The sequence below is a fragment of the Zootoca vivipara genome, chromosome 10, assembly GCF_963506605.1.
Source record: "Zootoca vivipara chromosome 10, rZooViv1.1, whole genome shotgun sequence".
NCBI lineage: Eukaryota > Metazoa > Chordata > Lepidosauria > Squamata > Lacertidae > Zootoca > Zootoca vivipara.
Window position 1 is genome coordinate 59,211,574 of NC_083285.1, and position 16,926 is coordinate 59,228,499.

At 39.9% G+C, this 16,926-nt stretch overlaps 1 protein-coding gene across 12 annotated transcripts in view; it reads left to right on the forward strand.

The window, feature by feature from the left end:
- Nucleotides 1–16,179, forward strand: part of PLEKHA5 (pleckstrin homology domain containing A5) — a 177,383-nt gene extending 161,204 nt beyond the window's left edge. For 11 of the 12 annotated variants that reach the window (XM_035127620.2, XM_035127625.2, XM_035127626.2 and 8 more), the window contains 12 exons: nt 1,009–1,089; nt 1,224–1,373; nt 1,818–1,919; nt 2,862–2,976; nt 3,137–3,180; nt 5,078–5,198; nt 10,065–10,180; nt 11,074–11,283; nt 12,415–12,597; nt 13,301–13,416; nt 14,704–14,849; nt 15,849–16,179. In XM_035127620.2, the coding sequence (XP_034983511.1) occupies nt 1,009–1,089; nt 1,224–1,373; nt 1,818–1,919; nt 2,862–2,976; nt 3,137–3,180; nt 5,078–5,198; nt 10,065–10,180; nt 11,074–11,283; nt 12,415–12,597; nt 13,301–13,416; nt 14,704–14,849; nt 15,849–15,883 (1,419 nt within the window). In that variant the 3' untranslated portion in view covers nt 15,884–16,179. Of the gene's footprint in view, nt 1–1,008; nt 1,090–1,223; nt 1,374–1,817; nt 1,920–2,861; nt 2,977–3,136; nt 3,181–4,092; nt 4,282–5,077; nt 5,199–10,064; nt 10,181–11,073; nt 11,284–12,414; nt 12,598–13,300; nt 13,417–14,703; nt 14,850–15,848 lie in introns of all 12 variants that reach the window. The other variant, XM_035127637.2, reaches the window with a different exon arrangement.
- The last annotated feature ends 747 nt before the right edge of the window (nt 16,180–16,926 follow it).

Sequence of the window (16,926 nt, forward strand, 5' to 3'; positions counted from 1 at the left end):
ACTGTTGGCTTTCTGTATGTTGCATTTGTGTGTTTTAAACAAACTGGTATGCTTGACTCATGTAAAAAACAGTTCAAACTCAATATGGCATTAGTCTGTCACATCTCCCCGGCTTTCTGAAACAGAGTTGAGATGCGCTTTGACTAGTCTGTGGTTGAAAGTCTGCAAAAAAAAAAAATGCACAGTTTTACCCACAGCCACCTTTGAGAGAACAGAAACTTTTGAGCCCTGCCTTTTTTCAAAAACAGGGTGCAAGAGGAATAGCTTTTCTGAGACAAAATTTGATGTGACTGTATGGCCAAAGCCTTAAAATGAACATTCTCTTGTTTGTACAGAGTAGCTTGTGTTGCAAATGCATACAAAGTAGTCACTGTAGGAAGTTATCTTTCAGTTATTCCCAGGGCCCCTTGTAAATTCAGCAGTGTTATTTCCCCAATGAATAGGTCATCCTATCCCAGATATTCAAGAGCAGTATCATATAATGTGCACAGTAAGTTGAACCTTTAATACACACAGTCTGTATTAAACAAAGCCCCACTCACTTGACTTTACCAAAAAGACAGCACTCCCTTCATAAATCAGATATTGTACCAGGTTTTTGCAAATGCCACAGCAGGTTCGCTATTTATCCTAAGTTGGACATGTGTAGTGGGTACTCAGTTCCCTATCTGCAGGAGCTGCCCCTTATTAGATAATGTATCATAGATTCCCCATGGTGTGTATGGAGCGTTCCCTGACTTAGTGAATGGGACAGGTACACCAGGTGCATAATGGCTCCTACTGACTCAGGGTAATAATAAATAAATAGTAATTAAAGCAGAGCACTCCACTGTGGTTCAGACCTAGCATGATGTGTAATTTAGGGTCATACCTGTGATAATCTGCATTTAGATTTTCCAGGCTGCCCCAATGTGTATGCACTTTTTTAAATAAAAAGGCTGTGCATCAGTTGGCAATCTGCAAAACAGCTAGTGGCACTAATTATTACCATCTTCACTTCCACACTAGACTAAGCTTAGCCGATTATGCGAGCAAGACAAAGTGGTTCAAGCCCTGGAAGAAAAGCTTCAGCAGCTGCACAAGGAAAAAGTAGGACAATTATATTTATTACCCAAAATGGATCTTATTTTGCATGCTTTATTATCAGAACACTGATAAGTGAAGTAAAAAGAAAATTAGTTCAATGATGTGGAACATTAAAACTATTCTTTTTATTACCATAGTATACGCTTGAGCAAGCTCTGCTATCAGCCAGTCAGGAGATAGAAATGAATGCGGAAAATCCAGCCGCCATACAAAATGTCATCTTGCAGAGGGATGATTTACAGAATGGACTCCTTAGCACTTGTCGAGAAGTGTCTCGAGCTACCGCAGTAAGTAATGCAATTTTTCTTCAGCTAGTAAAGCTCAGTGGTGTGTTAAGAGGGGGCCTTCTTTGTGTAGGCATTTTTTTAAAATAAAGAAAACGGCTATATACCAGTATAGTTTTCTTCTTTATTACACTCTGGCAAACATTTATTTGTCTTGAATTCACCACTCCTTGTGTGGGCATGGAAATAGGGGGCAGGGGGCTCATTTTGCTACAATGGAACAACAGAATGCATTTATTTTGGAAAGTGATCCACAATTGCAGAGATGTGTATCAGCTGTTCAACTTTTAGACCACCGCACACCCACAGTTTCTGGCAACCCAACCTGTCTGAATGTAGTAAATCCATTTATTGTTCTTAATCATGCATACTCCCAAATTTATATTTTTTGCATTTACCAATGAGGCAAAACTAACATGCGTACATTTTGTATGTGTCTGTATTTAGGAGCTTGAGAGAGCTTGGCGGGAATATGACAAACTAGAGTACGATGTAACGGTCACAAAGAACCACATGCAGGAGCAGCTGGAGCGGCTGGGAGAAGTTCAGGTGCGACCAGTGTATAAACTTTGTATCATATCCATATATGCCAGAAATAATATGAAAATGTATGCAGTAGTATTAGAATGTACTTGTGGATGTGATGTGCAAAGATGAATGAGTTCACCCATATTTGTTAAAGGAACCTGAAATGCATAATGGCGTAGAACAAATTACACGCCCACCTGCTTCTTCAATCTTCAGAACAGTCGGCTTTGTTATGGTCATAGGCCTTATGCACATGGCTTTCTACTGGAGATGTATGTTCTTGTGTAGCAAGCTAGATACAGTACTAGTATATCGATGCGGTGGGGGAAATTCCCAAAGCATTGTAATGTCATTCTGCCAGTTGATAGTCCAGCCAATAAGATTTTTGCCCCATAAGAGGTTGGAATGCAGTGAGTGGGGATGAAAGGACAAAATCTCAATGAAATATGTGGTGCAGTCAAAATTTGGGTCAGAAGTTCAGTCTCTCCTAGTTTTTCCTTCATTTCCACCCAAGCACATCTGCCTGAATTTGGTTACAAAATAAAAAGAAACCTTTCGGAAAATACAGCTGAAACATAATGTGCCAGCATGTGCATAATGTTCCCTCATTTTGCCTACGGAACATCTTAGAGAGTCCTCAGTACTGCAGTTAAAATAAATATTATTAAATGTGTAATGTGAATGGATTCTACTGCCTTTGTTCTCCACATCCTGCACTGCCCCCAAGCTCCAGGAACAGGTCACGGGGTAGATGAAAGCTGACATCCCCAAATGCCCCATGTGGGTAGCAGTTGACAGCCTTGGATAGCTTGTTGCCTTGGGAGAGGCCTGCAAGTGGCTTTTGTTTCAAAGGGCATTGTATCCAGAATGAAAAAAGTGCATGATAAAAGACAGTGAATCCTTCAATGCTTTTTATAAAAAGTGGAGGCAGACAATCTCAATTTTAACATTTCTCTCTGGCAGACTGAGTCAGCCGGTATACAACGTGCTCAAATTCAGAAGGAGCTTTGGCGAATTCAGGATGTCATGGAAGGTTTGAGTAAACATAAACAGCAAAGAAACAGCACTGCAGAGGCAGGTAAATTGGCATGCCAACCTCTTAAAAGCTGTTATATACGCTCTTGATCGAATACAGTTTCATTTCAGTTATTGAAAAGGAAATATTTAAGCTGTTGATCACTACCAAGGATTTAATTCATTACTCATAAAAATAAATGTTCTTCTTTCTTTTTAAATAGATATCGTTGCATTAAAGGCTTTTTCATCTAAATATAAAAATGAGGTATGTCCTAAGGATTTTTTTGGGGTGGGGTGGGCTTTTGTAATCACTTTCTGATTCAAATCTCCTACTTGTCCTTTTTATTAAAGTTGTTTTATGTATGTTTGGTATATTTAAATAACCAGATTTCAAAACAAGGTTAATTCTAAAGGCTGAACTCCCAAATGACAATTCCTTTGTATGTTTTGTGACTTCTTACTCTTATAAGTTCATATATCTCTTCCCATTTCTTATTTTCTATTTATCCTGATTCCTCTCCCAGCAAATTGTGAACCTTGATTCTTCACCCTGCCCCACACACATTTCATATAGCAAGAAATGCTTTACATGTGTGTTTGCACCTATAAGCTCAGTTCTGTAAGAGCTGAGCACCCACAATTCCTGCTCAAAATGTTGGGGAGTTGATAGTGCTCAGTGTCTCTGAGCCTATAATAACTTCAGGAATTGGGTTGTTTTAAAGGGACACTGTGAGTGACATGTGGGAGGCAATGTCTAAAGGAATTGGAATATACGTTTTAGTTTTTATGAGAGAATGTACACTTTTTAAATTGAAATGTGTGAGAGTGCATCAACACATGAAATATAGGGAAATTGGGGGGGAAATACCATCAAGAAAAATTGACCTGAGGAAAGTTCATTTATTTGCTCAGGGGTGGGTGAGGATTGCATGCTTTGTTCTGTTCCCTCCCCTCCCCCCCATAAAGGGGACCAGAGGTGGACCAAGAACAAATTGGTAAAATGTTGTGTCCACTGGTGATGTACTAGAGTTATTTTTTTTTAATCTGTCCCTCTCATTACAGCAGTGTCCCTTTAATTCCAACCTGCAATATAACTGCTGTAAAATATGTGAAAGAAATTATAACTGTTGTGATAGATGAGCACATCTAAATCAGGTGACTGTTCTGCAATCTTTAGGAAGAGGAAGTAGTCCCACCTCGTCCTCCACTCCCTCGGTCCTATGACTTTGCAGAGCATCCTCCCATAATCCCCCCTCTGCCCAGTGATAGCAGCTCCTTGCTCTGTTATAGCAGGGGCCCTGTACATCTGCCAGAAGAGAGGAAGATTCACCAAGTTCAAGGATACCAAAGAAATGGAGCTCACTCTGTAAGTGGCCGAAACTGCCACGTTCTTCATCAGTCATCCCACCACCCCTGCACAGTTGCCATTTTATTTTGACATCCAGCTACTTTTGTGTTGTGACGTTGCTTCTTTTCAGCTTAACTGCGTTATTCTCAGCTGCATTGTTCATGTTTGCCGCTTCTGTTTTCATCAATATTACGTGAATGCCAGTGTACCCATTGACTCAGACTGGTTGCATTTTGTACTTTGTCCAACAATATTGGTGGCTCTGAAACCAGATTTGAGCTCATGCTATGTTCCATTTTGCTAGGTGGGTGCTTAATTTATTAATTTAAAAAAATCATATTTTGAAACAAGTCCAACAGGTTTTTTAAAGGAATTATTGACAGTACCTGGCACTGTCCATAATTATTTAATCATGCATAGGTAGCTGCCACAACAAGCTTACATTCTGCAAGGGAAAATGATGCGATAAGCAGAGAACACTTTCCTTCAAATTTTCCATGTGATGCTCTAAGGAAAGAAAAAGCCATAGGTTTTCCAGTAAAAGCTGAGTGTTGTTTCACACAGCTACAAAAACAAGTTCTGTACTTGTGAGTTGTGCCTATCCAGCCTCTTGGCATATATTTTGCCATGCAGTTCACTTAAAAATATATCTACACAGAATGTAAGCAATCTTTTGTTCTCCTGGGCCTTTAGAAGAAGAGGGCATTTCAGAACATACTACCATCATTGCCATACTCTACTCTATCTTGCTGTTATGTTCTGACATGTCTTATGGGAAAATGCTAATGTATGTTTTACTGTGGTTGACTTCTAGGGTCCAGATTACCGTCTTTATAAAAGTGAGCCTGAGCTAACAACTGTGGCAGAAGTTGATGAATCAAATGGGGAAGAAAAGGCAGACCCAGTTTCTGAGTCGGAAATGTCTGCAGCTAAAGGTCGGTAAAATAATATATAGGCTAAACAACAGTTGGTTGCTATTTCCCCTGATAGGGGAATAGGGAACTCCTGTAATCACGCAGAAGAAACAGCACAATTGGTTATACAGTGGTACCTTGGGTTACAGACGCTTCAGGTTACAGACTCCGCTAACCCAGAAATAGTACCTCGGGTTAAGACCTTTGCTTCAGGATGAGAACAGAAATCGTGCGGTGGCAGCGCGGCGGCAGCTAAAGTGTTACCTAAGGTTAAGAACAGTTTCAGGTTAAGAACGGACCTCCAGTTCTTAACCCGAGGTACCACTGTAGTTTTACAAATAGAGTAACTTGTTCTTATCGTAAGACAAACAGCTAGCATAGTGAAATTAGGTTTAATTATACAAAAAGAGCCTGGCGTGCTCTGGTCCATGGCGTCACGAAGAGTCAGACATGACTAAACAACTAAACAACAACAATACAACCAGAGAAGGCTTTTAGTCAGTCGCAGGAAGAAGAAAAATAAAAGATAATACTGAGAATCAGCCTTGAAATCCATATTGACGCTATGCCTAATCACATCTCTCATGTTCTGCACACACCACTCCTCCAAACAATTGTTCATTTTCAGTCATTGCCCTTGAACAATCTTTCCATCTTTGTTCTTCCATTTCCTGCATTTTTTTGCTGGAACATCCTTGAAGGCAGCACTACAGAACTTCAAGATTTGTCAAAAGACAGGGGGGAAAGTGTGTTCTTAAAAAGAAAAGAGAAAAGTGTAATATTGCAATTGTCAAGTTTTCTCTGTCTCCTAGACAAATACCCTGTAGTGGTTGGTGTGGGTTTGTTTTTTGTTTTTTTTAAGCCACATTGCTTCTCTTTGGTCTACTGAATCTTAAGTCTGCAAGTGGGAGGCTTGTTCACCTTGATTTTACAAAGCACTTAGTTTGGAGCATTAAATCAAAATAAGGATATTATTTATTTTTATATGATGAAATACCTCATGGGCTTTATGGCTGAGCAGAAATATATCCTTCTTGGCAGCATTCTAGCCACTGCAGCATCTGTTCTGTGCAATCCATTTTGAATGAAACTCCCTTAAGCTCAGTTCACTCACGTAAATAGCATACCAAGCCACTTGAAGCCCTGGCATGTTGAGATTGCTGCACAAGGCTATGCTGCCTATTTATTACTTATTTGAAGGATTTTTAACTCACTCTTTGGGGAAGGCGGGCGAGGCTCCCAGACCAGTTCAAAGTGAACAGTAATGAGACAGTACTTGCTCCGGTGGTTTCAATTCAAAAGGCATGACATGAAAGGAAAACTGATTGGGAGGGAGAAGGGGGGGAAGCAAATTGAGGAACTTAGATTTTAATTACAAAAAGATTATTCATATTGGTCAGCGACAATGATATGTATGTGCACATTACACACCCACCCACACATATATAAGTAAGTATAGAACGGTTTGTAAAGAGTTATCAGAAAGGATATAAATAGCCATCACAAATCCTTGTACAATATGCAGTCTAATCATACATGTGCTTGTGTGGAGCAGCTCCCCTCAGTCATTTTTCACACCATTGGATTCCTTAGCGTTTGATGGTGAGGTGAAAAATGCAAAAATAATTGGGGGGTGGGGGGTGGGGTGAAGAGCCTGAACAGTTTCACATGTTGGGCTGCCTTACTTTTTCAACATCTTCTTGTTTGCATCATGCCAGTTGGCTTTATCCAGCTTTATCACTGCCTTTCAGTTTGAGGAGGGTACTCTTATAGCTCTTTGATTCCCGTTTCCCCTCTTTTCCATCTTACACTAAATTCAATTTAAGCATATGAAGTGCCTATATAAGCTGGCAACTTTGAAGTCTGTGGAAGAAGCAGTGAGGTGATAAACTTCAAACAAAGGAAGTGTAGGCTGGATTGGAAGAAAGTTTTGTCTATAAATGTGCTGTAATACCGTAATAATAATAATAATAATAATAATAATAATAATAATAATAATAATAATAATAATAATATTATTTATACCCCGCCCATCCTGCCGGGTTCCCCCAGCCACTCTGGGCGGCTTCCAACAAAATATTAAAATACAGAAATCCATCAAACATTAAAAGCTTCCCTAAACAGAATAGAAGTAATAGAAGAAACAGCCTTGGATGCTGTCATATCACCTTCTTGGAGATTATTTAAATAAGCAATTGGGCATTTATCTGGGGATGCTGTAGGTCTAGATAGACCAGTCTCAGAACAAGGAACTAGACTGTTATTTCAACTTGAGACAGGAAAGGGGGGGGTCTAATAAGAAGTATTGCTTTGCCTATAATGGTTTATATTCTGAAGCAGACACATTTTCTAACAGTCCCTTTGGAAATACCAGACCCATTTTGTTCATCTTGCTAGTGTCAGACCTCTGTCTGCTCCTGTACTAGAGAGATATGGTCAGATAAGGCAAATGCGTGAGCTGCTTTCAGCAATCTAATAAACCAAAATTGATGCTTTACTAAGACGATTGTCCTTGCATCTGCTTACTGCGGAGGAAGTGGTGAGCTAAAGTCTCAGAGTAAATCCTATTAACTTAGTCTGAGAGCTTTAGGGGCTTAGGTAGGGAATGTTAACCTGTGTGTTTATTCTGCTAATCGCATTCATCGCACAACTAGTGATCAACAATTTAGGCACATACACTTCATTGGAGCTGTCAAAACCTATCATGCAGCAGGGCTGGGAGATGCAAGGCACAAAGCAATGCAGCTTTTTAAAACTATGGTGTGATACTTATTTCCATCAGTATGCATAGAAAGTCTTGCCACATCTGTCTTTCCAAAAGTGGTGGGGAAAACAACTTGCAGGATAGCCAATAATAAAATCCTCTTATCTAATTAAAGTATCTACGATGTATTTTGGAAAGTTGTTTGTCTCTTCTCTCTGCATTTGGACACCTCTTAAGATACCTTCACAAAATCTTGCATGATGGTCCCTGCGATCAAGGAGCAGGTTTTCATCTGTTTGGATACAATTGGATGCCATTTGGAATCAAAATAGCAATCTGAACCTTACCAAAAATAAAATAAAAAATGGTTTCTTGGAATTCCTGAGCAGCTCTGGGTATGATGCTGCTAGTTTTAAATAAAGAATCCTAGTGACAATGTACCATTTCCTGCTGGAGTAATACATTTCATCAGACCAAAGTGTTCAAAGCAAACAGTTAAAGCACGATGAAACCCATTTTTAAGGATCCAGTGTTGAATTGTCAACCACCTGCACTGCTTTGAGAACAAGGAGGGAGATCTGGGCATGCTGCATTCATTTTAATTGTCATTTTTGTGGCTGTACCTGCATAAAAGGATTAGGATTGTATTTTAAGTTCCTTAGATGAAAGCTGGCAGAAAGTGGCCACGGTCCAAAATCCTGCCTACATGATGTGACAAGGAATACACAATATAAATATTATTTTATACATAGAATATTATGGCCTGTTGATATTTGCACTGTGAGGATTTGTTTGTGTCTTACTGTTCTGTAATGGAGTTAAAAGTAGTACAGAGAAACTGAAGAAAAATTGATAGGTCCCCCATGATTTCTTGGTTGTAAGATCGCCACTAAAATTGAGATTTTACTATTGCCTTACCAACTTTCTAAACTCAGATGTGTGCTGCAAATAAAATCTCAAAGCACGCCAGACATTCAAAGCTCTCCTACTGTGTGCTTGCTGAGATGATCGAATTTTCCCACCACAAATGGCAGTGATGTTCTTGGGAGCAGGAAGGATTGGGACAAAAAGAGAGCAGCACCACCTCTTGAGACCTATTAGAAGTAGAACATACCGTAGGCAGAACCGCAGATTGGGTCTTAACACCACTTTGTCCAGGTAAAACACATAAGTCAGGGATCAGAATACAAGGCCCCCAGCTCAGAAACTCGCTGTGCTGAAGTGATAGCCACCAAAAATCTCTTAAAGGTCAAGATAATAATCAGACAGGAAGCCCTGAGCTCAAAGGAAGCACCAGTAAAAAATGATACTGTTTCTAAGATTGCAATTGTAGAGCTTTGAGGATGGAACACATCATTTGTGTCAGCAGCTGTTGAAGGTGGAAATCAAAATGTTTTTTTATAACAATATAAATGTTCTATTTCGTTAGTCACTGGTGTGTGTGTGTGTGTGTGTGTGTGTGTGTGTGTGTGTGTGTGTGTCTTTTTAATAGGAATTCCCAAAACAGCTTGTAACAATGGTAATTCAAAAACAAACATTAATAGCAAATGGGTTTTTTTTATTTAAAAAAATACCCCATACAACACAGATATTCTTAAAGTAAGCAGTAAATATAACTGAACTCTCAGCAACTTATTGTCCAAAAGCATGGCAGAAAAGTTAAGCTCTTATTGTTAATCCATCTAAAACCCCCAAAGCCTATGCTGGTTACATAGACCTGAGCTTTCCCTTGCTTAATCCAGTGTGTGCCCCAGTTTCAGCAACTGCTGCAGCGAATCCACCACCATCTGTCTCCCTTCTTACACCTCATAAAGCACTATTGGCAGAATGGGAGCGCAGAAATTGTGGGCAATACAGGAGTGGAATGATCAGGGTCTAAGGCTCCTTGGCACCAAAGATTGCGTACTTGTACATGGATCTTAAAAGAGAAGTACCAGCACTTGGGGTCCATCATTCTAGAATTACTTACAAGCAGGAATCATTACTTCTTCAGACCTAACTTTTATCTATAATCATTAGATTTCAATGTAATGTATTTTAAAATCCTTATTATGAGCAGACTTATTGTTAGGAAGGTGCTGAAATACGTTAACTGCATGATAAAACATGTTTCACATTAACTGTGTCTAGAGTTTGAGTTAAGGTCTTTACAATATGCTTTCAACCCCCCTCTTGTTTTATAGGCTCTCATTTTCCCATTGGAGTTGTGCCTCCGAGAACAAAGTCACCAACACCTGAATCTTCAACAATAGCTTCCTATGTGACTTTAAGGAAAACTAAGAAGATAGATCTAAGAACGGTATTTACTACTTTTGAATTGTATCCCTTGCTGCCTCCAGTTCTCCATCTGCATTGCACGTCAACTCAGTGCAACTGTGTGGCTATTCTTACACCAGCAGACACCACCACTGTTCAACATGTAATGTAAGATCATCATGGCACTGCTCCTGCTTGGCACAATATTCAGAAGGACTGTGATGAGAAGACAGAGAACAATTTCATATAGCAGAGGAAAAATACTGACTTGCCGGATTGCCACCATCTGTCAAGTGCATGTTTTCCATAATGCCCAGTGGGCTTCTGCATATTGTATATATGAGAACATCAACACCACCCTCTCACCCCCTGGCCAAATGCACAGGGATATGAATGCCTTACTGAAAAACTGCAGCTGATTCATGATGATATACGAAGAACTAGTCTTTAAATAGCACAGCACCTATCTCTTCCCCGCCTCCTCTCCCCAGTCACATTTGTCGGCAGCATTGTTGATAGGCAAAAGACAAAAACCAACTTGCCTAATAAAATAGAGTGCTTTCATTCCATCAGTGCAACCTCATTCTGTGAATCAGAGATGAGAGTTTGTTCAGCATTATTGCAGTCATCAGGTTCTACGTAGTTCCATAAGGCTATTGGCGAGTTTTTTTACATGGTGCTCTTTGAATAGAGGCAGTGATATTTTATGGAATTTATCACAGTGCAATGAATTCTGTGGATGGAAATCTTTGACATGGATTAAAAATTATAGATTCACATTCTGTGTAGCTGACCTTGTTGCTTCAAATCATGCCAGTTTCTATGTATTGGGAATAGCATGGTATATCCCATTGCAACAGCAGAGTAAAGGTGTCCCTCAAACATTGCTTCCTTTTTTAGAAGTGCTTTTTTACCATACATTTCTTTCCTTTCAAGGAAAGGCCAAGAAGTGCAGTAGAACAGCTATGCTTGGCAGAAAGTGCTCGTCCCCGGATGACAGTGGAAGAGCAGATGGAAAGAATAAAGAGACATCAGCAGGCCTGCCTAAAAGAGAAGAAGAAAGGACTGAATATTATTGGTGTCTCAGATCTATCCCCATCACAAAGCCCATCCCTTGCCAGAGAGAATCCTTTTAAGTTGTCTCAGGTATGCCACACATTCATCCCCCCACAACCCTCTCCTTGACAGACAGAAACTCTTAGAGCAAGCATAGGCAACCTTGGCTCTCCAGATGTTTTGGAACTACAACCCCCATGATCCCTGACCACTGGCCCTGTTAGTTAAGGATCATGGGAGTTGTAGTTCCAAAACATCTGGAGAGCCTGTCTTAGAGTCTCAGTTTATGGCAGAGGACTGACTTCTGTGCTGCCTCAAGAATCTGGATAAGGATGTGGAAACAGATATTGCAGGCATTCCCAAACTTCAGCCCTCCAGATGTTTTGGACTACAATTCCCATCTTCCCCGACCACTGGTCCTGTTAGCTAGGGATCGTGGGAGTTGTAGGCCAAAACATATGGAGGGCCGCTGTTTGGGGATGCCTGTCTTAGAGCAACCTTGCTCCCCAAGAAGATGAGCAGCTTCCTCCCTGTTTTTTGGAATGGACAGTAGCATCACTAAAAGATAGAGAGGTCTACTCTTTGGTTTAAAAAAAGTGTTTTGAGCAATGTTACTCTGTGTGGACACATTTGGTGCACAGGGAAGGTACAGGCAATTGCAAGGTCCTATGCTGCAGGTGTGTAGTGACCACCCATTATATCAGTACCTGTGTGTCATGTACAGAAGGAGTCTCATGTAAGATGTTTTCTACAAGGAAGTTAACAATCTGTGAGCCCCTCCAGACTGATGTTATATTGTGGGCATATTCTGCAATACGTTTTTGACACAATAATGGTGCTTTAATAGTAGATTTGTTTGGCAATGCCACCACATGCTGCCACATTACTGCTGTCTGGAGGGGTTAGAGCACAACAGAAGTGGGGACAAAAATAAATAGAACATTTTTGGTATAAAAAGTTACAGTATTTCAGCAGGAAGTTACAGAATATGTTCTGACTGCAAGCGAAGGAGTGTGACCACTCCAAAACCTTTGAAGGCACAAACAGTATTGAAGGCACCCAGACAGCATCACAAGCACAAATCTTAGGAATGTGCTTTAAAAATGATGTCCAGAGGGGCCCTGTTGTATCTTGTTTCCTAACTAACCAGTGTCTGTCTTTATCATTGTACTGCCAGTTAGTTGCCTTGCTTGTTCACAATAAATCAAATACTCTCTGCAGAACCAAAGGAAGGATGATTTTGTATGCATTACCAAGGAATTAGAGTATGCCATTAGAGGAAGTGATGCAGACCAGAGCCATCAAAATTGTGCAGAAGACTTACCTTGGATTAAAGATAATGATCGTCCAGAGGATAAGAATAATGATCATCCAAATGAACATCATGCTGGTTTTATTACACAGGTACTGCTTTTTTTCCTGATCACAGAAATTTATTGGCATGCAATCAGAAAATAAGGAACTGGGGTCAGAAAACATAGAACCAAAACCTTCCCCACAAAGACACCTCTAGAACTTGCTTAATTAGTTAGCCTGGAGCTCTTGTCTACATTTTAACCACTTTTTCTAATCTTCTTTCTCTTTTGCAGGGCATGCTTTCAAACTAAAATTATAGTTTGGGTTACTACAAATCACTGAGCAAATGTTGGGTGAACAGTGCAGAGTTCAGGTAGTCCACAATTAACTAGGAGAAAGAGGGGTGTGAAATCTCAAGGGTACACAAAAATAAAGATATTGTTGGCCAAACATATTTCAAAATATAGTTCTTCCTTAGCAGCACTTAGAAAGCACATCTCTGTGTTCTCTGCTCATGACACAGAGAATGCAATGATGTGCTTCTTAAATGCTCCTGAACAAAAGTGTTTTTTAGCGTGTGTACCTTTGAAACTTTACCTCCCCTTTTTTCTTTCCTTGGTGCCTCCTGGTTGTCCCAAACTTAATTCTGCTTGTTCATTAGGGACAGCTTTAAAAAGTGCACCAACCTCAATGCAGGAGATTGAGTAACTGAAATTAAAAACAGAAAATAAAACTCTTCTATCTACACACCTCTTCAACTTTGGTACTCAAATAGCTAACATTTATTATTCACCTTTTTGTTTACCCTCAGTTATCAAAAAATGAAAGTCAGCTGTCACCAGATGTCTTAGAGCCAAAGGAGGGGACTCCCTATGAGGCTTCTGAAAAGCTAAAAAAAGTAGAAGAGAAACAAGATGCTGACTTCAGGTAACTTACTAGTAACAGCAGCTGTGTGGGGCTTTGCAGTAAAACCAAAAGTCATTGCATTGATTCCATATCTGCAAATTTAGGGGGTGACTTCACCCCTGCATTCCATTTCTTTTCAATTCATAGGAGGGGATTCACAAACTAACAGTTACCCCCTCCACATCAGCTCTTGCTTTACCACTTCATGTACTTATTTCTGGGACCTGAAAATAAAGTACTGAAGCTATTACATAATATAGGTTTCAAGAGCATTTTTTTAATAAAAAAATGTAAAATTGTCCAGTTTGTTTCTGGATCACTACCAAACTTTTAAATAAAGGAATTAAAATAGTCTCACAGCCATAAAAAAAACAGCTGTGTTGGCCTTTTACCTAGCATGTGAAAGCTAACGTAAAAGTTCCTGTCTTCCAAAGGCTCCAAAATAGATTTTCCCATTTTGAAAAAGTTAGCATGATAAAGGTGTCAAAATTCATTCCAAACTCATTCTACTTCCAGTTGGGAAACTACAAGGCTGGGATCGAAAGAAGCCCATGCCTACCTGCAAAGCACTTTGATGTATACCTAGGAAGCAGCTGCTCTTGGCACATTGCAAGCCTTTCCACGAGAGCCGTGACCTTCAGAAATTATTTTGGGGTAGGAGTAAGGGATGCAAAGGGCTGAGTTAGGAAAGGAAGGCCTGAGAACCTTGGTGAACCTGCAGTCTTTTGGATCCCTGCCCAAGTCTTTAATGACCCAAAACCAGAAACAGTATAGTCACTCACCATTCAGAAGGTGTGACTAGCAAGTTGATTTGTTTCAGGGGTTGCCAAGTCTTGTGAATCTGACCGTGCTTTAAGATCATCTACAGAAGCTCCTCTAGGTGTCTTCACTACAGAAATAAGTTTGGTGTGTTCAGGAAGACATAGCACCAGATGAGCCTTCCTGGGGAGAGCATTCTACAAATGGGGAGCCACCGTGGAAAAAGCCTGTTCTCATGCTGCCCCCCTCCAGATCTTTCATGGAGAAGGCACATGAAGAAGGGCCTCAGATAAAGATTGTAGGTCAAAATACGTAATCTGATTTCTTAGGTCTTATTTAAAAAGTGCTGTGTGTGTGAAGTAGAAAGCAATACTGATGTCCTCCCCCCCCCCTTATAGAAAAGCATAGATTCTGAGATTGGGTTACGTGATCTCATAATCCTATATACACCACAACTAGTATTTTAGGCTTTTATTGAAGTGGTGTACAATATCAGTTAACCCAATTAGAAATTAGAGGAAACTCTAAACTTAGATCGTTCCCCCCCAGCCTGAAGAACGAGGCCCCAGTTGCAAACCACAAACCTGAAAGTAGCACAGAAGAGAGTGAAGAAACCAGCATTCATGAGCAGGAGGATACTATTTCTTCGTTTGAGATGCCAGCACAGACTTCAAGAGGAAACTCAACAGCAGCAGGTTTGATTTAGGATATGTAGACTGCCAAAATGTATTATAACAACATGTACTATAGTTATGCTTCTAAATTTTTATTTAAAAATAATTAAAAAGAAAATTTTGAAATAAAGCAAACATCTTAGATTTCTGTGGCCAGGCCAGAGATGTCATAAGCATGCGCTGGCAGAGCTTCGTAAGCACTGCTGCAGTGTTACAGCAGACATCTAAAACACCAGTTAAGAGTTGGTCTTGGTAAATAATTTGGAATGTTCAAATACTAAACCTTGGGGATAACGCTGGAAGCTGCCTTTTGCCAATATAAAGTATTTGTGTGCTCAGTACGGTCTGTTCTGCCTGGCAGTGGCTTTCTCTCCAGGGTCTCTCCTATCATCTGTCTCTCGAAGTGGAGATGATGGGGCTAGAACTAGGGATCTCTTGTCTGAAAAGCATGTCCTCTCCCACTGAGCCACCAGTCTTGAGTTTTATGCCTTTGTTCTTAGGATACCAGAAATGGCACATTTCTGACCCAAACACAGGGCTTCCTACCACCTCTTAGAAAATAATGTCCAGGAATCATGTCTGTGTGGTTAGCATCAAACTCTTTCTCTCCTGTGCCCTCAAACTCTTTCTCTCCTGTGCTGTCAAAATCAGTGCCTGTGTGTTGAGTGACGCACACCCCAGATAATATTTTGCGGGTGCTAAAACCCAGTGAAAACTGATAGGCAGTTGATTCGGGACAGAAAAGAGAGGGCCTTACTTTTAAAGAAAATTACGAGATTCGTGGAGGATAATTCTGTCAATGGCAGACTATCAGGAAAGAAGGTGGCTGAGCTAGATCTGATCCAGCAACAGGGTTGCTCTTCCATTAGGATTACTTCAGATTACGGATAATCACAGCTTGCAGAAGGTGGTCTCCATTATCTCTGTCCAGGTTCAAAAAGAAAACCCCACATACTGTACTTCTCTTTTCAGTGGCTTGGTTTGCAATAAACCTCACTCAGCTTTTTCCCCCCCCCCCAGCTCTTCCAGCTTCTGCTGAAACGATTCATGGCTAACAAAACGGACCTACGGAAAGAAGATACTGTACAGTCAATTTTATTAAATCTATGAAATTCATAGTTCGGATGCTTTTGGCCACAGAGCATCATTTTTATCACTTCATGGAAAATGTTTATTCCAAGAGAGCTTTAAATGCCTCCCATGGTACCCTCAACAGTTTGGAGATTGTTCTTCTGACACCAGCCTGCTGCTACTATGACTTCCATCCACATAATTAAGGGTTCTTTTTCAAATGTGCGGCCTACAATCGGAACCTTCGCAAGTGGTTTTTCCCTGGTGTAAGGTTTTTTTTTTTAAAAAAAAAGAATTTAATTAAGTTTGCTTCCTTTCTAGTTTTTTCATGGGTTGCTTTTACAGATCACCACTTAAACCTCAGTTATGCTTCTAAAAAATGAATCATGTATTGTTTTCACCTTTTGATTTGTAAATGTTTTATGCCCTATTTAAAATGTGCCATTTATTATTATTATTGCCGAGTTAAGATGTGCTCTATTTCTGATCTGTAATTATTTCTTGGTCAAGTTGCAATGTCAGTTTCTCCCATACTGTCCTCAACATAGACATGAATGTTAGTGTTTACTTTTCTCTCTCCTTTACTTTAAACAAAAATGAAGGGTTAGGAAACTTGAGGTACTGGGCTTTTCCTCTTTTGGAATAGGGTATGTACAGCAATAAGCAGGTATTCAGTTCCCAGTTAAGTTTGTGTACAAATGTAATTATGTTCATTGTGTATATATTATACAATGAGCACAACCAATGTAAGTATAAGAAGCCACTTACTATTGTTCAAATAAAAATGTTCATATCTCATTTCTTTTATATCATGTTATAAATAAATGTTCTTAAGTAATTGTGTGGATGTTATCTTCATCTGCAAGGAAATTTTTAACTGGAAAACATGGCTCCTGCCTCTTAGAGATGTGGGCGATCAGTTTCATGAAGTCCAAATGAAGAACACATGATATGGGCCAGTTCCAGTCCACATTAGAATGAGAATAGAATCAGAGGGTCAAGATTACTTTGGAACCATTAAGAAGTG